Source organism: Triturus cristatus, chromosome 3_1 (genome assembly GCF_964204655.1).
Source record: "Triturus cristatus chromosome 3_1, aTriCri1.1, whole genome shotgun sequence".
NCBI lineage: Eukaryota > Metazoa > Chordata > Amphibia > Caudata > Salamandridae > Triturus > Triturus cristatus.
Window position 1 is genome coordinate 19,516,033 of NC_140583.1, and position 22,884 is coordinate 19,538,916.

Genomic DNA, 22,884 nt, shown 5'->3' on the forward strand with positions numbered 1-22,884 from the left:
CCCGCCAAACGATCATCATGACAACCTTTCAGAGCCTTGATCTGCAAGTCTTCAGTGGGTAGATACAATTTCCCATCATAGTACGGAAGACCTTCTGATATAGTTTTCTTGTTGTCCTCTCCGACCCATTCTTCCCAAACTCGGTCTGAGCAGTTTTCTCGGATTTCCTGAGTAAGTTCTTCCAGATGGACAGCTCCTACAATTTTATCCAACGGAATGATTGGTTCCACCTTAGGGACTCTCAATTCTTCTGGTGCATTCATTCTGGACAGGGCATCCGCTTTTCCGTTTTTTATTCCAGGTTTATAGGTGATCACGAAGTTAAAGTCTGAAAAGTACAAAGACCATCTTAATTGCCGTGGAGTGAGTGTTTTAGCTGATTTCAGAAACTGCAAGTTACGATGATCTGTGAATACTGTCACGCAATGCTTGGCTCCCAATAAATAGTGTCGCCAATCCTGGAAGGCTTCTTTTACCGCCAACAGTTCTTTGTCTGCAATTGAATAGTTAATTTCCGGTTCTGATAACTTTCTTGATCTAAATGCCACTGGATGAAGCTGCCCCGTCAGTTTGTCCCTTTGTGACAGAATCCCTCCTGTAGCGAAGTCTGACGCATCGGTTTCCACAAAGAAGGCCTGCTCCGGGTCTGGGTGCATCAAGATTGGGGCTGTAATGAAGGTTTTCTTAAGGAATTGAAATGCTTCTTCAGCTTCGTTGGACCACTCAAATTTCTTCCCTTTCTTCAGGAGTTGAGTAATAGGGGACACCTTGGCCGAAAAATCTGGAATAAATCTTCGATAAAAATTGGCAAAGCCAAGAAAACTTTGTATTTCCTTCACATTTTTCGGTGAAGACCAGTCTTGAATGACTTGCACTTTTGCGGGATCCATAGCAACTCCTTCAGCGGAAATTATGAAACCGAGGAACTCCACACGCTCCACATGAAAAGAGCACTTTTCCAATTTGACGAATAGATGGTTTTCTAATAATGTTTGTAAGATTGCTCTCACATGTTTCACATGGTCTTCCAGGCTGTTCGAAAAAATTAGAATGTCATCGATATAAACCACGGCTACTCGATCCAGATATTCCCGAAGAACATCATTTACAAGATGCTGGAATGCCGCAGGAGCATTGCTTAATCCATATGGCATCACCTGATACTCGAAAAGGCCATATTTTGTCCTGAAGGCTGTTTTCCACTCATCACCTTCAGCCACTCTCACCAAATGATAAGCGCCACGTAAATCAAGTTTAGTAAAAACTTTAGCTCTTTTGACCTGATCCAATAGAGGTGAAATAAGAGGTAACGGGTATCGGTTCTTCACAGTTACCTGATTCAAGGCTCTGTAATCAATACAGGTGCAAAGAGTTCCGTCCTTTTTGGGTCGAAAAAATAGCGGTGATGACACTGGCGATTGGGAAGGTCGAATGAAGCCAATCTTCAAGTATTCATCTATGTATTCCTTGAGATAGACGTTTTCAGCTTCAGTCAAGGCGTAGATGCGACTACACGGCAAGGTGGCTCCGGGTTCTAACTCGATCTTGCAGTCGTAGTCTCGATGTGGCGGAAGTCTCTCCGCATTTCTTTTGTCGAATACGCTTGCCAAATCTTGATATTCCACTGGAATTTCTTGTGTTCTTAAAGTACATATGCAATTGGTGAGTTGAGCCAATTCTGTAGCTGGAGTTCCTTCTGACCTGGTTTTTGTTCCTGCGAAACAATTCTGGATACAATGCGCAGAGTTCATTTTGACTGTTCTTCTTTCCCAGTCAATTGTGGGGTTGTGCTCAGTCAACCAGGGTAAACCAAGAATCAGTTGGAACTGTGGAGCATCAATGAGATTGAATCTTATGTACTCTCGGTGGCTCTGTAATCCAACTAACTCTAAAGTCTCAGTTTCATCTGTAATGGGCCCTGACGTGAGGTTTTAGCCATCTACTGACTTGACCACTTCTAGATTCTTCTTTCTGATTGCTCTTACTCCTATTTCTTTTGCGTAGCTCAGGTCACAAAAATTCCCTGTGGCTCCAGAATCGATCATGACTGACACCCCAGGAACCTCCTTGTGCCCAAACTTAATCGTAAATGACACGATCAAATGCGGAGCTGACGATTGTAGTGTATTAACCAATTGTTGGTGTTCTGGAGTCGACTGATCCTTGTTTCCCACCAGGGCAACTCCCTCTACTGATGGGATCTGTCTTTTAACCCCAAGTTGGTCTTGGGTTTTTTGAGACAGTCTTTGACAAAATGTCCAGAATCTCCACAATACATGCATAGATTTTTTGTTCGTCTTTTCTCTCGCTCTTCTTTGGTAAGAGGCCCTCTAATGGATCCTATCTGCATAGGTTCTTCTCCACTAACTGTATCTGTTTTGCTACTGTCTGTCTTGACACGGTCCCAACGAGGAACAAAAGACCGGAACTCTTTCTTCTTCTCCGAACGTCTTTCATATAATCGATGATCGATTTGAAGGACTAGGTCAATCAACTCTGAAATTTCTTGAGGTCTCTTGGGAATTTGGGCTAGAGCGTCTTTTAAGTCGTCCTTTAGACCTCGATAGAATAAGGCTGAACGTTTATCCTCTGGCCAGTTGGTTTCCACAATCAGTTTGTTAAACTGTGCGATATACGCTACCAAATCACGACTCCCTTGTTTCAGATCCAGCAGTTCATTGTCTGTGGCTTGGTTGGCGGTTCTCCGATCAAAAATTCTCAGAAATTCCTTCTTAAAAAGCTCATAGTCGTACAGGGCTGGGTCATTCCGAGAGATCAAAGGCATTGACCAGGCGGCAGCATCACCACTCAAGTAGGACAGCACGAATGCAACCTTAACCCCTTAACCTGCTCTTCCTTAAACACTACTGATCTACACAAAAAGTGTAAGGAACACTGTGTCAGAAATATCTGTGCCTTGTGAGGATCCCCATTGAATCTTTCAGGATTAGCTAAAGGTACTATTGGGGCAACTGAATGAATAACTTGTGTAGCTACCTCTGCCGCTGACCCACGGGTTGTCTCCAATGGAGTGGTTCCAGCAAGGAACTCTTCCATTTTCAATTTAATTTGATGAGTCTCCTGTTGAGACCTCCTAATCTCATCCCTAAGATTTCGATTTTCATCAGCTGATTGAGTCAATTGGTTTTGTAAACCTTCAAGCACTCCAGCCAAAGCCTTTAAATCGAAACCCTCAGCCATATCGACTCAGGTGGATTAGCGGGTACTTCAATCTGTCAAAGTACCAAATCTCCACAGGAGCCGATGATGGTCCCAACGCCCCGCCACCTCAGGCGCCACCCAAGATCAACTCGAGGTAGCGACTAAAGCAGGGGGGAAAGGGGAAGTGGATGAGAAACAAGAGAGACTGCCTGGTAAGTTGGTGGTACTTCACTCGGTCGTCTGGGTGGATCTTCTTACTGCACCTGGATTTTAAAGACATACATGTAAAACTGCCTAAACATGTTTAATGCTAGATGTAACACCACAACACTAAATTTACCCTGTCGACCCCAGGCTATTGCTTCTCTCTGTGATGTTTTATAATTGGGTTAATTTTCTGCATCTGAATGTAAAGGAAGAAGACAGCACTTGTAATCGTTTTTTCCCAAAGAACTAAACACTCTGAATGTGTACTCTTAGTTAGCGCTCTCCTATTCACCTTAGCTACGAGTAGTAGCTCTTTAGTTTATCTGTCCGTAATTAATTCTGGAAGAAGTTATAACTCCCTGAGGTTCCCTCTAATACACCAGTAACTGGAAACCCCAAGTCTTTTTAAGGTCTCGGTTTCATGTGCTTCAGGCAAGAAGGCTTTTATAATGTCAAATAAGCACTTTAGTTCTTTTAGGTTGAAATTTACCACTCTGTCCTCGGGAACATAAGCGTTACAAAGGTGTTACCTTAGAAATGCTAGGAAGGTTGGAACAAATACCGCAACTGGAACATGTAGGCTGAAGCGTTGCTTGAAATTCTCTTCCTTCGATAAATTCTTGTCAGGATAGTCGAATCCCACGTTGCGCATGCGTTATAGAACCAAAGAATTGTGTTTACGTTATTTCCTGAGGTAAATACCAAACAAGTTCTGCGCCTCACAGTGACGCTACTCACTTCCAGAAAACTACAGTTGAAGTGCGCAGTTCTCCTGTGGAACGCGCACCTTGAGCTCCCTAATTGTCGCGTGAGGGGAAACACTAGACCGCTGACCTGCTTTGGATCTGTACCCATTTGCGCGGCCATTTTCCTCACCTGAGTTTCTTATCATAGTTAAGCATTGTCTCAACAGGATTTTGGGCGTCACACACTTTCGTTTCCTACATGGATGCTTAATTTGTTTTGTCCATGAGTTGCCTCTCGCTTTGGCTCTAGTAGTGGCCAAAGTCTTGACAGTATCCCATCTCTATCCTGCAGACGGCGTCCCTCCTCATTGGTGTCCCACCTCTATCCTGCAGAGTGCGGACTCTCCTCATTGGTGTCTCACCTCTATCCTGCAGAGGGCATCTCCTCCTCATTGGTGTCCCACCTCTATCCTGCAGAGTCCGGCCCCTCCTCATTGGTGTCCCACCTCTATCATGCAGAGTGCGGACTCTCCTCATTGGTGTCCCACCTCTATCCTGCAGAGTGCGTCCCCTCCTCATTGGAGTCCCACCTCTATAATGCAGAGTGCGGCCCCTCCTCATTGGTGTCCCACCTCCATCCTGCAGTGTGCGGACTCTCCTCATTGGTGTCCCACCTCTATAATGCAGAGGGCGTCCCCTCCTCATCGGTGTCCCACCTCTATCCTGCAGAGTGCGGACTCTCTTCATTGGAGTCCCACCTCTGTCCTGCAGATGGCATCCCCTCCTCATTGGTGTCCCACCTCTATCCAGCAGAGTGCGGCCCCTCGTCATTGGAGTCCCATCTCTATCCTGCAGAGGGCGTCTTCTCCTCATTGGTGTCCCACCTCTATCCTGCAGAGTGCGGACTCTCCTCATTGGTGTCCCACATCTATCCTGCGGAGTGCGGACTCTCCTCATTGGAGTCCCACCTCTATCCTGCAGAGTGCGGCCCCTCATCGGTGTCCCACCTCTATCCTGCAGAGGTCGCCTGTGAGAAGTTGGCCTGGTATATGCTGTTCACTAGTTAAAGTGACCACCTTGTACCATGCCAAGCAACCCTTATGGTGTGGTTGTAAGTCAACCTTTTCGGACTAGCTGCCCTAGTGGTAGCGTAGGCTAAGCAGTCTTTGAGGCTAAACTCGTTAAAGCGTGTTAAGCAAGCTGTTTTACCATATGTAACCCCCTTTTATACCAATGAAAGGACACCGCACAGATATATATTCAAAATATATATGTATTTATTACTCAAAGTATCCCCTAGACTCTTTATGAGCACAGGAGCACAAATCGTTAAACAAGACAACGTTATAATATACAGAAGTTGCACTTCATATGGATAGGCCCTGGTGGCCGATCAAACCATATACTAAAATAGTGGTATAAGTACCACGAACAGGAAAGGGAAAAGGCCTAGGGCCTCTAGAATCGCTGTGCCTACAAGGAGCTAACTTCAGTTAGTGACCAGGAGGTCCACGGGTCGCGTGTGCAGTGAGGAAAGTTACACGCGTGCTCCCATAGGTTTTCAATGGGTGCGTAAAAGTTCAAAAGTTACTGCTAGAAGGGTCTTCTGGATGGACTACGAATTTAAGATTCAAAACACAGACACTAGAGATGTTTCTCTACACTTGGGCACCGGAGTGCCAGCTTTACCTCACCCACAGGAAGCGGGTGCATAGGTCTCGAAGTGCGTCGGGTTTCTTCTATCGATTCAATGGAGACTGATGACAAAGATGCTGCAGGCAGTCGGTCCAGAAGAGATGCGGTGGATCCAAGAGTGGATCGGAGTTGTAGAAGACCTGAAAGCAGAGGGGACAGTGTTCACAGTCACTAGCCAGTGACCGGCGTGGCACCAGGTAGGTACCAGGGGCTGCTCCTTTGGAGAGCAGCTGGGGCCAGTCTGGAGCAACCAGACCAGCATCGTTGATTTCAAGTTAGGTCGCCAAAATGGCCACTAGCCAACGGGCCAGGGACCGGGCAGGCGAGTCGAGATGCAAAGTGCAGAGGGGCCCCACGCAGATCGTGGAGATGCTGGAGGGCTCACCTTTGGTGCAGATGCTGCTCGGATGTTGGGCTTCTCAGGACCCAAAGCACAACTTGGAGGGAGCCTCTGTTGTCGCGCTTGCAGCTTGTTGTCAGTCTTTCAAGATGGCTGGCTCCACGTGTCTCGGGGCCTCCACGGGTTCCTTCTTTGCAGGGACTGTGGATCGGGCTGTGAGAGGTCTGGAGGTCCAGGTCTTGTCGGGCTCTGGGCTCGGGCTCGGGCGGCGGCAAAGCAGACGTTGAATAGCTGGTTGGTGCTTGCGTTAGCAAGATGGTCACTCCCTGACCATAGGGGAGATTTCCTTCTGTCCTCTGTTCAGCAGAGCATCGAAGTTCCCGTCTTCTTCTTGTGGTTAAGTTGATTCCAGGATGTCTGAAGTCTTAGGACACAGCTCCTACCTTTAAGCGAATTCTAGGGGCCGGACTACCTGCTAGGTCCCTCCCTAAGGGTGGGACAAGGAACGGGGGTGGCTACACCCCCAATCCTTTGTCCAGCTCGCCCCAGGTCCGGGGCTGGTGTGCCCCAGGACCGGTTTGAACTGGCATATGCACAGAGGCTCCTTGTGAGCCTCAGGCATGTCTGTTTCTAGTCAAGCCCTACCTGACCAATACACAAAATCCTGTCTGGGGTGGTGCACACACCTCCCCTGGCAGGAAACCCTTTGTCCACGTCTCCCAAGCTGGAAGGACCCCCAGCAGCAGGAGGGCAGACTTGTGTCTGTGGTGGCAGCATCCATTTTGTGGAGCTGAGGCTATGTCTGATTTTACCCGGGTTTCAGGTACTGTACATGTCGTGTCCCTCTAGAAGGGTGGAATGCTAACCCCGTCGCCAGAATTGGTGAGGGGTTAGTATTCCAATTCGTATGACACCTTACTCGACATGTTTTGATAAAGCCAAACCAAAGATAGCATTTAACCGCGAGGTTCATAATGCACTTAAGAGTATATGGTATGACGATATCTGGAAACGGTAGAAGGAAGTTGTTCCGACCACTGCAGACAGGCTCAGCTCATGCCAGAGCACCAACTCACATGGAACCAAGCACTCTGCCTTCAGGATTGCCATAGGAGTGACTTATAGGTTAACATGTGTCCCATTTAAGGTTAGGTATAGGTATACTACACCTAATAAGAGGTGGTTACACCAACTTACCCCAGCTGAGTGATCAGCCAGTTGTGTCAAATTTGTTAGGCCAGGCCTGGGGTGTCATAATACATGCTTCAGCCCCTGGTAGGCCTTAGATACACCAATGCCCTGGGTACCTAGTGTACACTGGTACAGGGGCTCACAGGGTGATTCAATTCCAATTGGTTATGCACCTATGGTGCATAGTGTCAATTTAGTTAGAGAGAACAGCAGGCTGGGGGTCTGATTAGCAGGCCCACAGCCTCAATGTGTCAAAAACCAGTGAAGCAAAAAGCAAAAATTTGGGGTGACCATAGGATAGCAGACCCTACTCTCCTACATCGCCCCTCCTCATTGGTGTCTCACCTCTATCCAGCAGAGGGCGGCCCCTTCTCATCGGTGTCCCACTTCTATCCTGCAGAGAGCGGCCCCTCCTCATTGGTATCCCATCTCTATCCTGCAGAGGTCGCCCCTCCTCATTGGAGTCCCACCTCTATCCTGCAGAGTGCGGACTCTCTCCTCATCGGTGTCCCACCTCTATCCTGCAGAGTGCGGACTCTCTTCATTGGAGTCCCACCTCTGTCCTGCAGATGGCATCCCCTCCTCATTGGTGTCCCACCTCTATCCTGCAGAGTGCGGCCCCTCGTCATTGGAGTCCCATCTCTATCCTGCAGAGGGCGTCCCCTCCTCATTGGTGTCCCACCTCTATCCTGCAGAGTGCGGCCCCTCCTCATCGGTGTCCCACCTCTATCCTGCAGAGTGCGGCCCCTCCTCATTGGTGTCCCACCTCTATCCTACAGAGTGCGGACTCTCCTCATTGGTTTCCCACATCTATCCTGCAGAGTGCAGACTCTCCTCATTGGAGTCCCACCTCTATCCTGCAGAGTGCGGCCCCTCCTCATCGGTGTCCCACCTCTATCCTGCAGAGGTCGCCCCTCCTCATTGGTGTCTCACCTCTATCCTGCAGAGGGCGGCCCCTCCTCATCGGTGTCCCACTTCTATCCTGCAGAGAGCGGCCCCTCCTCATTGGTATCCCATCTCTATCCTGCAGAGGTCGCCCCTCCTCATTGGAGTCCCACCTCTATCCTGCAGAGTGCGGACTCTCTCCTCATCGGTTTCCCATCTCTATCCTGCAGAGTGCGGCCCCTCCTCATTGGTGTCCCACCTCTATCCTGTAGAGGGCAGCCTCTCCTCACTGGTATCCCATCTCTATCCTGCAGAGGTCGCCCCTCCTCATTGGTGTCCCACCTCTATCCTGCAGAGGTCACCCCTCCTCATTGGTGTCCCACCTCTATCCTGCAGAGGTCGCCCCTCCTCATTGGTGTCCCATCTCTATCCTGCAGAGTGCGGCCCCTTCTCATTGGTGTCTCACATCTATCCTGCAGAATGCGGCCCCTCCTCATTGGTGTCCCATCTCTATCCTGCAGAATGCGGCCCCTCCTCATTGGTGTCCCACCTCTATCCTGCAGAGTGCGGCCCCTCCTCATTGGTGTCTCACCTCTATCCTGCCTCAGGTCATAGGTTTGGAGTTTTCCCTTCTACAACAGTTAGTAGGACGACATGGCGGGAGTTGGGGCACTTTGTGAGATGACAATCTGTGCACCACAATACTGCACTTCTTAATTAGCAATTAGTGATTTGCACCTTGAATATTCCAGTAAACCCATATTGCTTATGAGTGTCAAGAGGCAGCACCTGAAGTGCTGCAGTGTTTTGCCTTCACTTTTATCCAGCACCACCTGCCCCAAGGGGGTTTCTTCTTCTCCGACTGGTTACAAAGTCACAGTTCAGCGATCCGTCAGAGTGAATGCTGGGAGTAAACTAACACTATCTGGTCTTGACCCGGGGTCCCTGCAGCAGGAGATCTGGGGCTTGAGTTGATGGACTGAGCTGAAGAACAGTGCAGGACCGCCCTCTCCCCTCGTCCCCCACCTCGCTCCTCCCCCACTTCCCACCCCCCTCAGGTGGTACATAACGCTTTGCTGAGCTCTAGGGCACCCATGGTTACATTACTCAAGTCTGGCTCACATCATGCCGGGTCACAAAGAATCACTCAGTAGACCAGTATGTGGGAGTGAAACACATGGCTACCTCCACAGTTTCAGTCCCTGTTTGTGGGTGGGGGGAGGGGCAATCTCACTGTGGATCAGAGGAGGGTACAGATAATGTTTTACCTTTAGGATTTTGTCTGGGGTCAGAGCTCTCAAACACTGCAGATCCTTACAGCCCGTGTTCTTCAAGAAGACCTGGTTATCCTTCTCCGCCTGGGCCATGGTTGCGGTGTACACATATGAGCCACTCATGTCAATAGCACCTTGGAAAAGGCCTTTCGCAAGAGGAGACGTCATCATCGTCCACACCGAGGTCCCTCCTGCAAAGACAGGGAAGCATGAGGCAAGGGAAGGCAGACCTAGGAAGAGCGGACATGGGGAAGACCAGTAGAGACTGGGAGAAGCAGATATGTGAGGAGCGGAGATGGTGAAGACCACTAGAGACCGGGAGAAGCAGACATGAGAGGACCGAAAATGGTGAAGACCAGTCAGTAGAGAACGGGAGAAGTAGACATGGCAGGAGCAGAGAAGGTGAAGACCAGTAGAGCCTTGGAGAAGCATACACGTGAGGAGTGGAGATGGTGAAGACCAGTAGAGACTGGGAGAAGCAGACATGGGAGGAGTGAAGATGGTGAAGACCAGTAGAGACTGGGAGAAGCAGACATGGGAGGAGTGAAGATGGTGAAGACCAGTAGAGACCGGGAGAAGCAGACATGTGAGGAGCGAAGATGGTGAAGACCACTAGAGACTGGCAGAAGCAGATATGGGAGGAGCAAAGATGGTGAAGACCAGTAAAGACCGGGAGAAGCAGACATGTGAGGAGCGAAGACCGGGAGAAGTAGACATAGCAGGAGCAGAGAAGGTGAAGACCAGTAGAGCCCCGGAGAAGCATACACGTGAAGAGTGGAGATGGTGAAGACCAGTAGAGACTGGGAGAAGCAGACATGGGAGGAGCGAAGATGGTGAAGATCAGTAGAGACCGGGAGAAGCAGACATGTGAGGAGTGGAGATGGTGAAGATCAGTAGAGACTGGGAGAAGTAGATATGGGAGGAGTGAAGATGGTGAAGACCAGTAGAGACCGGGAGAAGCAGACATGTGAGGAGCGGAGATGGTGAAGACCACTAGAGACCGGGAGAAGCAGACAAAGGATGAGCAGAGATGGGGAAGACCAGTAGAGACCTGGAGAAGCAGACATGGCAGGAGGGGAGATGGTGAAGACCAGTAGAGACTGGGAGAAGCAGATATGGGAGGAGCGAAGATGGTGAAGACCAGTAGAGACTGGGAGAAGCAGATATGGGAGGAGCGAAGATGGAGAAGACCAGTAGAGACTGGGAGAAGCAGATATGGGAGGAGTAAAGATGGTGAAGACCAGTAGAGACTGAGAGAAGCAGACATGTGAGGAGCGGAGATGGTGAAGACCAGTAGAGACCGGGAGAAGCAGACATGTGAGGAGCGGAGATGGTGAAAACCAGTAGAGACCGGGAGAAGTAGACATAGCAGGAGCAGAGAAGGTGAAGACCAGTAGAGCCCCGGAGAAGCATACACATGAAGAGTGGAGATGGTGAAGACCAGTAGAGACTGGGAGAAGCATACATGGGAGGAGCGAAGATGGTGAAGACCAGTAGAGACTGGGAGAGTCAGATATGTGAGGAGCGAAGATGGTGAAGATCAGTAGAGACCGGGAGAAGCAGACATGTGAGGAGTGGAGATGGTGAAGATCAGTAGAGACTGGGAGAAGTAGATATGGGAGGAGTGAAGATGGTGAAGACCAGTAGAGACCGGGAGAAGCAGACATGTGAGGAGCGGAGATGGTGAAGACCACTAGAGACCGGGAGAAGCAGACAAAGGACGAGCAGAGATGGGGAAGACCAGTAGAGACCTGGAGAAGCAGACATGGCAGGAGGAGAGATGGTGAAGACCAGTAGAGACCGGGAGAAGCAGACATGTGAGGAGCGGAGATGGTGAAAACCAGTAGAGACTGGGAGGAGCAGACATGTGAGGAGCGGAGATGGCGAAGACCAGTAGAGACCGGGAGAAGCAGACATGTGAGGAGCGGAGATGGTGAAAACCAGTAGAGACTGGGAGGAGCAGACATGTGAGGAGCGGAGATGGCGAAGACCAGTAGAGACCGGGTGAAGCAGGCATGGCAGGAGCGGAGATGGTGAAGACCAGTAGAGACTGGGAGAAGACAGCCAGAAGCAGAGGTGGGGAGTGGAAATGAGCAGCCCAGGCAGAGGGATCAGAGAGACAAGGGGAGCAGTCTCAGAAGAGAAGCAAGGGGGGGGTCGAAAGACGCATGTTGGCTCACGGAAGGTTTACCCTACAAACTCATCAACCCTTTCCACTGGACTCACCACACACAGACCTTCGTACATCACGCCTGCTACACTGTGATAAGTCTGTGGGCAAACAGGATTAGGTTACTGCATTTTTGAAGGCAGTACATACATTATTATCTGCCTGAGCATGTGACTGTGGAGTAACTGCTTTGTGCGTAGCATCCCTGGTGACTAGTAGACCCCTGTGATGCACCCATAACCCCTGATGCCGTGATGTCAGTTGTTGACGCATTGGTGGTCTAGTTGAGGGTCTCTCAGGTGGCACCCATCAACTGGCTTGCAGTACGTGACTCTCCATGTGTCAACAATGCCAGCAGCACCAAGGTGGAACTGCAGGAAGGCACAGCCAAGAGCCTATCGCCTCTCTTTCATTACGGGGCAATCAGTGCTTTGTTCTGTTGGTAAGCACTGGTGCTGAGGATAGCGATGTGTGGTTGTACCTTGAGTCCTTTGGGGGCCAGGGAATCGCTGGTTATGAGAGATCCATTCCATGCCCAGGCAAAACAGGTTTGGGGGCAATGGACCAATTTTACTCACACCTGCAGAAGCTGGCAAGCACCTCAGCTGGACAATGAACCGAGAGCTCTGTTTATCTAGTTGACAAGAGTGTACAGAGCTGGGTCTGCACAGAGAAGGCAGGGACAGAGCAGGAGTACCCGAGGAAGGTAAGGAGGTGAGAGGACATGGGGTGCACAGAGAAGGTGAGGTGGACACAGAGGAGGTGGACACAGAGAAGTTGAGGTGTACACAGAGGAGGGTGGACAAAGAGAAGGTGAGGTGGACACAGAGAAGGGTGCACACAGAGAAGATGAGATGGACACAGAGAAGGTGAGGTGGCAACAGAGAAGGTGAGGTGCACACAGGAGAGTATGCACAAAGAACGTCGGATGGATACAGAAAAGGTGAGGTGAACACTGAAGGGGGTGGACACAGAGAAGGTTAGGTGGACACAGAGAAGGTTAGGTGGACACAGAGAAGGTGAGGTGCACAGAGAGAAGGTGAGGTGCACAGAGAGGAGGGTGTGCACAGAGAAGGTGAAGGTGGACACAGAGAAGGTTAGGTGGACACAGAGAAGGTTAGATGGACACAGAGAAGGTGAGGTGGACACAGCGAGGGGTGCACGCAGGGGATGGGAGGACAGGTTTTACATAAGGTAAGGTCCGGGTTACTTGTTCTTACCTGAGCTCTGGCCGTAGATGGTCACCTTCGCTGGGTCGCCCCCAAAGGCCTGAATATTTTTTTGGACCCACTGCAGCGCTGCTATCTGATCCATGAAGCCATAATTTCCTACGGAGAGAATGAATTGGAGGGTGAAACAAGGTGGACATTCCTGACTCAATGTGTGGAGCAGTGAGGCACCCTCGAGGGAGAGGAGAGGTTGTACACACATCTGAGGTATTATCTCTGAGGTCTGTGATGGCCAGTGATTACAGGGCGGAACCTGTTGTTTCCCTCCGAGGGCCCTGGGCCTCCGAAGTATTTCACTCAAATTAAACATACTCACTTTGTACATCTAAGTCTCAAACAAACAGATTCAGGCAATGAGGCCTTACTGCCGGTGGTAGTAGGGGTTTGAAATTGAGCCTCACTCCCGGAGGTAGTAGGAGTTAGAAACTCAGACACAAAAGGACACAGACAACAAACACGATGTTCAGTCAGGACCGCTACTCACAAAAAATAAGGCGCAGCTTTAGAGCTTGACACACGGAGGTAAGGTACTTAGGCACACATGCATCAAGCTATTTTGCAAACAGTGCGATTCGCAAAAATTGGCTGTTTGCGATTGTAAGATGGCCTTTTCTAATGCATGAAAGTTTTTTTTATTTGCAATTTAGGGAATCGCAATCAGGGAATTGCAATTTGCGAATCCGAAATGCACGTGCAAGAAGCCTTTCCTAAATGCGAACTGTGTATTTAGGAAATGCTAATTAACATCAATTTGAAGTTGATGTTAACCGTGTGCAAACTACGTGGCGCACAATTGCCTCTAGGGCATGTGTGTGCCTTACATGTGCATCTGTTTTTGTTAGGGGCGATTCAGGGGGGCCTTAGGCCCCCGGGCACCCTTGCCTCTGCATTACCTAATTTGTGATTACCAATTAAGTAATCCCAATTTAGGCAGTGCATGACCATTCCCACCTATGGGCCTTGATGCTCATAGGAACGCATGGAGTCGCAAATGCACATAGCGATTCCCTATTGCATTTGCGACTCTTAAGGAATCGCAATTAGAGAATCGCCATTTGCGGTTTGTTTTGCTGAATTGCATTTCGCGATTATCAAATAGCGATTCCTTAAAAATTGCTAATTGATAATCGCAAAATGAAACTTCCATGCATGTGTCCCTTAATTCAGAGTTGTCCACCAGCCCTGCGTACAACACCACATTGACAGCAACTGCCATTCCTCTCAATGTACTGCAAGCTTGACGGATGGTACTGTCAAAATGGGGATACCATGCGCGGAACATTTAACATGTATTTGTTCTTTTAAAAAAACAAAATCCCAAAGCAGGATTTTGTTTATATTAAAAAACAAAATAATGACTCTGCCACACCAGACGGTTGATTTACAGTTTGCAACAGCGACAAAGCACTCTGTACGCCAACTGAAGGTGCGTGCACCTGATGTACAGATGGGCGGACCTTAAGTATCTAACACTATTAACATACGGGAGGGTCCTAGGGAATATTTAAAGACCAACAGCAGACTCTATCCCCTGTCCAACACTTTACAAAAACAAATTGAGTCTGGTGGTCTGTCTGCAAGAGAAAAGCCTCAATAAACTAAACAGCCATAAAAACCCTAAGCGCAATAGACACGAGACCTATGCGACTAAGAAGGATTTCCATCAATTACCAAAAAATTGGTCAGTGTCATCATGTGGATATCCTTCCTTCCCGCCACTGAACCTCCATGTCACAGGCAATATCTGTGGATCGGGTATCGACCAGGTCACCAAGATCACACAAGGAGGGAAAGAGGAGACAAAGATCACTTGCTCATCTGACGTTGAACCTTAACTTGAGGTAATGAGTTTTGTAAATGATGTAAATAAAAAAATGAATGAAGAAGTGTGCAGTGCATAAAGGTGAAGTTAAAAAATGAGTTGGAGGAAAGAAAACTTTTATTCTAGGTATCCCTACTAATCCTTGTTTAAAAATGGTGCAGAAACAGCTTTGAACACATAGGCTGTCTCACAATATGGTCGACATGTTTCAGCCTTTCTGACTGTTAGTCGTCGGCTTTCTTCAGGACCTTAAACCATATCTGTATTGCTACTGAAACAGTAAAAGTGAAAAATTTAGTGAAAGATACAACCTTCTAGGTGAGCATTCCTTTATGCAAGCGGTTTACTTATATTACCTACACAGAACGAGAAGAAAAAACAACACAATGTCTGTAGTGAATACGTGACTTTCCTGAGGCAACTCATATAATAGTTACTCGCCATTTTAGATCAATTTATAACTATAAATTAGTCAACCAAACTTTTCATTAACTCGATGTGCTTACCTGTCTTGCACAAGGAGAAAACCTCACCTCACCCGGTGACTACTCAGGTAAATGGAGGCCCGCCCTAGAAAAGAGGGGAATTGTTTCTTATGAACAAAGTTTTTGAATCAAAAAGAGGAGCTACAGAGGGAAGACGTGCCAGAACACCCTCCAATCAAATACAGTTTCAACAAACAAGAACTGGCACCATGTAGCATAATTTTATGTAGTCTGGAATGAGTGGAAGAAAGAATACTTTATCAAAAACCTCCAGTACCCATTGAATCATATGGTATAACCCCATCCAGTGTGCTACAAATATTTTAAAAAAAATTCAAAGACACCAGAAAAGATGGAAACAAGAAAGTGTAAAGTCAGTCCACAGATTAATTAAACAACTTAGCTCACTCTACACACACCCTCAATAACGGAAAAAAGTAGGTGAAAAAATGTGTAAAGGAAGAGAAAGTATCTCACGTGCGCACCACCAGAGGAGCTACTGGTTGGCCCAACAATGGCCGTCATTAACAAGGTATTCAAAATGCTGTGCTTTTAAACAGTGGGATAGACTCCTAACAAGAATAAAAAGTATATTTGTGAGTCTAACCCCTTCTTTGTTTTTGTTGGCACATCTTTTGTGTTTCTGTTTTCACAATACACATTTCTTCTGTTGTGTGTTTGTATTTCTTTGCACTGGACACTTCACGTTTTTCCTAAGAGAAAGCTATCAATGATGAAATAGACGTGGGCAAGCTGTTGAGAACCAACCAGTAGCTCCTCTGGTGGTGCGCACGTGAGATACTTTCTCTTCCTTTACACATTTTTTCACCTACTTTTTTCCGTTATTGAGGGTGTGTGTAGAGTGAGCTAAGTTGTTTAATTAATCTGTGGACTGACTTTACACTTTCTTGTTTCCATCTTTTCTGGTGTCTATGAATTTTTAAAAAAAATATTTGTAGCACACTGGATGGGGTTATACCATATGATTCAATGGGTACTGGAGGTTTTTGATAAAGTATTCTTTCTTCCACTCATTCCAGACTACATAAAATTATGCTACATGGTGCCAGTTCTTGTTTGTTGAAAATCTTATGAACAAAGAACAAGGGAAACTGTAAGAAATTACTTCTACTTCTATCCCTCGTTGTAGTTACTGTCTTGTGAATTACATATTAATCCAAAAATGGGCACGGATAGGATATGACTTAAAATACCTAAAAATGACTACGGTGTAATTGTAAAAAACTCTAACTTTATTGTGTACATACCCAATATTAATATGGAATTAGTCGTGAAAAAAGAAAGAGTCTCTTTAAATGACACCACCCAATGGCCAAAGTTTGTCAAGAACTAATGTTTTAAAAAACGTAGTAAATCATTAAGCTATAATCGACAGAGATACTAATCCGCAGCTATGTCATCGTGAGAAACACGGTACCATTAAAGGTGTTTGAAAAAAGGGAGAGACTTCTACTCTATCTCTGACTGTCATCTAAAGGACTGAATTTAGAGCGTGTGCATTTCGAAACGCCACTTAAAAGGTATAGTATTTAAGTCTGAGGTGTTAGATATCTATATTAAACTAGTCTGTGCCAGTGGCTCGGCTGCAATCACATATGTATCTGGCTAACGATGCAAAGAAAACTAAAAACTCAGTAAGGGGGAGACAAGTAGCACCATACTGCTACCTTGCTTATCTCGCCCAACTCTGTCTATTGACAACTGCATGAGCACAATGTAAACGGGGCTCACCTCTCCGTCGGTACCTCTGGCTCTACCCTGAGCCGTATCGGAGGTGGCCATACTTGATTCATGGTTCTATTTGAACCAAGCACAACGTTGACATCCGGCGAATCTCAATGACGTCTAATTAGAACTACTGAATGGCGCGTGTTGACATGGACGTCGTAGTTCTCTAGCCCGGTAATGGAGCCTAGTGTGAGCCATCGGTGCTTGTTGATGACGTCTCATAGAACTACCAAATGACGTCTATCAATCAGGAAACGGTAGTTCTTCACCATGCGATACCACAGTGTATCCGTTTAGTTGTTAAAAGTCATTCAGCTTTATTATTCAAGTCGATGATCAATAAAAAAGAGACATGTGAAAGATTCATTGCATAGCTGTTCTTAAATAATCGACCATTGGTGGTTTCAAGAGGTTTAAATAAGCGTTGGATCGATGACTAGCTAATTTAATTAAATTTAATCAGAGTTCTCACAACACGACTGGTAGCATGACAAAACGAGTTGAGGTGGCTGGGTAGACATAGAGGGGAGTCAATAAATATGCATCCGCAGATAAACTATTATCTCCCCTATTCGTCTAGTCATTGATCAAAAAGGCTCTTCATAGCTGAAAAGGTATATATGTAACAATGCCTGTTATTATATTAATGTTATAAGGCATCGGTATCTCTCACAAGCTATTATGACTTGTGATTTATAAGGATGTCCATGGTATGACATCATTCAAGCCTGATATGTCACTATGAATTTTGAACACCCACTTCTGTTCTCTTATAAATAGAAATCGGGATATGTCACTCACATGGGATGGCATGTGTGGCTTCTCTAAAACCGTCAAAGTGAAATCATCTGCTTGGTGGTTAGACTCTGCAAAATGTCTTGTCAATTTAGTGTTAGTTTTTTTGCACCTAAAAGTGCTTTTGTGTTCTAACATTCTTAGTCTGACTTTTCAAGTTGTCATACCTACATACTGGCATTTGCACGGACACTCTATCAAGTATATCAAATTGTCACTGTTACAGTTCGAGAAAGTTCTTTGTTCCCACGGTCTATTTGTTCCAATGTCTATGGATTTTGAATGTCTTGTCTGTGGACAGATTGTACAAACACCGCAGGGGTGATGTCCTTGAACCGCCGGTAGGTCCCACAGTGTTCCAACTTGTCTAGGGCTTTGTTCTTTTGGTCGAGTGTGTACCAATTTGTCTCGAAAATTCGTTCCCCTCTTCATTGAAAACAAAGGGAGTGGAATTTTATCTTTACAACTATTCAGAAGTCGCCAGTGTTTCTTAATGCTCTTCTGAATCCCGTTTGTTAAGGTACTGAAGGTGTTAACAAAGGTTTGGCGATCCAAAGGGGGTTTCTCAACCGGATGTTCCAATAGCGCCTCTCTGTTGTTGTTAGTTGCACGTTTAAAAGCCTGTTTAACCCTTTCTGTGCCCATGACGAGCTGGACTCGTCATGGAGCACAGTCGCGCTGTGCCCATGACGAGTCCAGCTCGTAATGGCACCCACCCACAGGGGAAGCGCTGGCGCTCCCCCCGTGAGTGGTCGATCTTTTTTTTTTTTACTGGGAAGGCAGGGGAAGACCTTCCCCTGCCTCCCCCCGACCCCCTCCCCCGCGTCATCAATGACGTCAGCGCGCGAGGTGCGCCGACATCATTGGAGGTTTCCCCTTTGCTCTCCGAGGCGCAGGAAGCCATTTGCTTCCTGCGCGTCGGAGAGTAAAGGTGAGTTTTGGGGCTGGGGAGGGGGGATTATTGCGATCGGTGGGTTAGGTAGGGTGGGGGCACAATGTTGGGGGGGTAGAAATGTTTTATTTTGGGCTCCGCTTTGTTCGTGCGCATGGATCCTCCAATTGCAGTTACTTTGAAGGTGAAATGGATCCAAAAAATAAACGCACGCTTTCGTTTTCTCTATGAGGGGTGCTGCTAGCGTAGGATGGGGGGTGGGGTGCGAAATAAAGTAAGCCATAGGGGTTGCAAAGTGGCCAGATTGATTTTATTTGCATCCAAATACACCAGCATCACATAGTTTGCCAGTGAAGTGCTACTTTCGTTTTCTCGTCTTCCTTTGAACAGCATTGTTGTTCCCGGGGGGGCAAAATAAAGTAAGACAGAGGGGTTGCAAAGTGGCCAGATTGGATTTTTTTACATCCAAATACACCAGCATCACAGAGTTTGCCAGTGAAGCGCTACTTTCATTTTCTCGTCTTCCTTTGAACAGCATTGTTGTTCCCATGGGGGGCGAAATAAAGTAAGACAGAGGGGTTGCAAAGTGGCCAGATTGTTTTTTTTTTACATCCAAATACACCAGCATCACAGAGTTTGCCAGTGAAGCGCTACTTTCGTTTTCTCGTCTTCCTTTGAACAGCATTGTTATTTCCAGGGTGGGAGAGTGTACCATTCCAGGAGGTACTGCAATACCTGGTTGATGGGTGAATTGGAAAACACAATGTGCACCATGGCTCTGTGTTTATGGATGTGGTCTACCATACTGCTTACGTTTTGTAAGGATGTAAGCAATGGACATTGAAACGGTTCCCTTCAGGGCCCTCTAGTCATGTCCATAACTTTTCAGGTGAAACCACTCGCTGATTTCTGAATAGTTAGTGAGAGATCGTTTAGGTAACCATGTTGTTTCTGCTTACATTTCACATACTTTCCATTCCCTATGAGTGGTTGCTTTTTTTTTATTCTTTAGGCAGCATATTACTCTTATCAAGTGCATAATTTGAATTGAGCCACATCCAAGTGTTTATAGCAGGCACAATTAGGTTGTAGCTGAAGGCAGTGCGAGTTTCTCTCAGTGGGCAAGTATGGGGTTCAGTGGGGATGTGGCACTATGGCCAGAGCTGTCGAATTTGGAACTGGGGAACCGGGTTCAGCATTCATGACCAGTCCACCACACCACTATACTGAGGAAGCACATTCCCATGCTAGACCGTAGAAGGCCCCACTAGACCTTAGAAGGCTTGATGTCTTAGCACAAGCAGGTGTACTGTAGTGGTGTCAATTGTGGGTTATCCTTGAAGGCCTGTCCACCACAATCCATACTGAAGTTCATCTCCAGTGTAGCTGACAGGCCTACGAAGCAGCACACCCTAGAGCAACAGTGATCCAGTCGCTGTGACTGTCACTGAGGTCACATGAACCTTGAGCAGGTTAGGGCGATGCGAATGGTGTGACCTCACTGGGTACCTATTTCGAGTGGGTGTTTGCATTGTGATGAGGGGATTACCAGGTAATTATTCACGCAGCTCTCTAATGGATGTCACATGAGGTAAAATACTGCAATAAATGGCAGACACTCTGAAAACAAGAGCAAACGTTATGTTACATGAGGCAATGGTGGTAATTGTGCATGTATCAAAAGCAAACAAAATACAAGAGGTAGCAAACAATACGTTACAAGAGGAAAAGTGACATGTGTGCAACTTACAAAAGAGTACAAAGTACAAGTAGAGGTATAAAAGTGCAATAAATGGCAGACACGCAAAACACAGGTACACACTGGGAAGGCACTTCTACGGGCATGGAGAACAGAATTTCCTATAATGTAAAGACTTCCTTCAGACAATAGAGAGGGGGCGAATTAAGTTTGGAAGTGTCTTTGCAGGAGGAGAACTTTGAGGTCAGTTTTGAAGGACTGGGAAGAGGGAGGGGGTGGTCCGGAGCTGAGGCTCAGTTCCAGATTCTCGCCGCGTTGCTTGTAAAGGATTGGGCCATCGATCTTTCCTTCTTGAAAGTGGGAGGTTCTAGTAATACATTTTGCGCAGTACGTGATGGTCTAGAGCATTATATGCATATGTGACAATAAAGTTTTTTTCTCCTTTTTATTCTAGTCTAAAGCTTTTCGACAGTGGTTGTTGTGCAGTTCTGTGTAGTTGCATTGTTTTGGTAAGAATTATTTTTTTGTTGCATTTACTCCAAATGAGTAATATTGTAATGTCTGAATGATTTTTTTTGTAAGTGATGTCATAATGGCGGCATATTTAGTTAGTGGCTTGAGCATGAAATTCTTTGCGATGTGTTTTGCATAGTCTTATGTGTAATTGCTTTTCTCTTTCTTTTTTAGTGGGATATTGTTGATCCATACTGTGTCTGTATAGAGTAGGTGGTGGTGAGTAGTTTAGCTGCCTCTGGCAAGTGAGTGGTATTGTTTTGGAGTATATATGAGTTTTTGATAAAGTTGCTTTTTGTTTATTACTTATTTTATAAAGTGTTTGTTGTTGTTGACTTGTTTGACAAGTTTCCTTTATTAGTAAGCAATATGGCTAGCCGTAGAATGACTGCTCAACAGGTGGTCGGTATGCTTCTTGAATCTTCCTCTGAGCATGATTATGAGACTGACAGTGCGTCTGAGGGAGAGGAGGGAGGGGAAGATTCTGGCAGTGAGTTTTCACTCAACATGGAATCATCGGATGATGAAGGTACTCTCAGTGCAGATGAAGGTACTCTTGGGTGTGGATGAAGCAACTCTCAGTGCGGATGAAGTGCCTGTCTTAGAGGAGGAAGCTGCTGTGCCGATGGTGCAAGAGGCATCTGGATTGCAGTCTGAGGCTGCTAGGCTTCCTACTGGAAGTGCTGGACTTTGGGTTGATCCAAACATGGTGCAGCCGGTGTTGCCTGCCTTTAGCGGTGATGCAGGGTGTACAGTGCTTTGTGAAAACTTTTTGGCTATACAGTTTTTTCAGTTGTTTATGGATGATGTATTTTTGGGTGAGATTGTTGAGCAGACAAATTTGTATGCTGAACAGTTTTTGAGGGACAACAGCGACAAACTTAGGCCCCAGTCTAGAGCTACCCGGTGGACTCCCACATATCTGGAAGAGATTAAGAAGTTTTTGGGTTTGACTTTATTGATGGGTGTGGTAAGGAAGCCAACCTTGGCTTCATATTGGTCTACTAGCCCCTTGTTGGCAACTGCCATATTTCCTGCAGTTATGACTCGTAATCGGTATTTACTTTTGCTACGTATGCTGCATTTTGTTGATAATTCTATGGCGTTGCCACGAGATCACCCTGACTGTGACCGTCTTTTTAAGATTCGGCCCGTTCTTGATCACTTTGTAGATCGATTTTCTGAGATCTATACTCCAGGGAAAGAAATATCTATTGATGAGTCTTTGGTCTTGTTCAAGGGCCGTTTGGTTTTTAGGCTGTACATCCCTAGCAAGGATATGTTTTTAATTTTCGTGTGTACACTGGTAGAGATTCTACTATTGACCCCCCAGGTTGTCCGTCCACTTTTGGAGTTTCAGAGAAAATTGTGTGGGATCTTGCTAGAAGACTGTTTAACAGAGGCCACCATTTGTACCTTGATAACTTCTATACTGCTGTGCAATTATTTAAGGGATTGCATAAAGTGGACACTTTTGCATGTGGCACAATCCGCTCTAACCGTAAAGGTTATCCGAAAGAGCTTGTTTGCAAAAAACTTCAGAGGGGGCAGTGCAGTTCCTTGCGTAGTGATGAACTACTAGCTGTAAAATTTGTGGACAGGAGGGATGTGTACATGCTGACTACCATCCATGATGAGAGTACCTCACCTGTGATAGGCAATTTTGATGTCGCATCACTACGTTTTGGGCCCTTGCCTGTCGCGGTTACTTGGGCCTCCCACACAAATGAGGCACCATTTTTACAGGGAGACCCAGGGGAACGCTGGGAGGTGGGAAATTTGAGTGAGCCCGGTGATGCCACAACTTTCCCACACAAAAAAGTGTGAAAAAAGTGATTTTTTCAGCTAAAATTGAGGTTTGCAGGGGATTCTGGGTAAGGAAACGTTGGGGGATCCACGCAAGCCATACCTCCCTGGAAGCCCCCGGGTGTCTAGTTTTCAGAAATGTATGGGTTTGGTAGGTTTCCCTAGATGCACCGGGCCAAAAACCCAAGTGACCCCCTTTGCAAAACCAGGTGGTTTTGAGATAGGCAATTTTGATGTTACCTCACTACGTTTTGCACCGTTTCCTGTCGCGGGCACTAGGCCGA

At 46.8% G+C, this 22,884-nt stretch overlaps 1 protein-coding gene across 4 annotated transcripts in view; it reads right to left on the reverse strand.

Annotated features, from left to right (window-relative positions):
• LOC146859616 (uncharacterized) overlaps positions 1 to 22,884 on the reverse strand; it is a 398,593-nt gene that overhangs the window by 89,398 nt on the left and 286,311 nt on the right. For all 4 annotated transcript variants that reach the window (XM_085646633.1, XM_085646634.1, XM_085646632.1 and 1 more), the window contains 2 exons: positions 12,831 to 12,938; positions 9,435 to 9,631 (listed from right to left, as the gene is read on the reverse strand). In XM_085646633.1, coding sequence (XP_085502759.1) covers positions 9,435 to 9,631; positions 12,831 to 12,938 — 305 coding nt within the window. The remainder of the gene's footprint in view (positions 1 to 9,434; positions 9,632 to 12,830; positions 12,939 to 22,884) is intronic.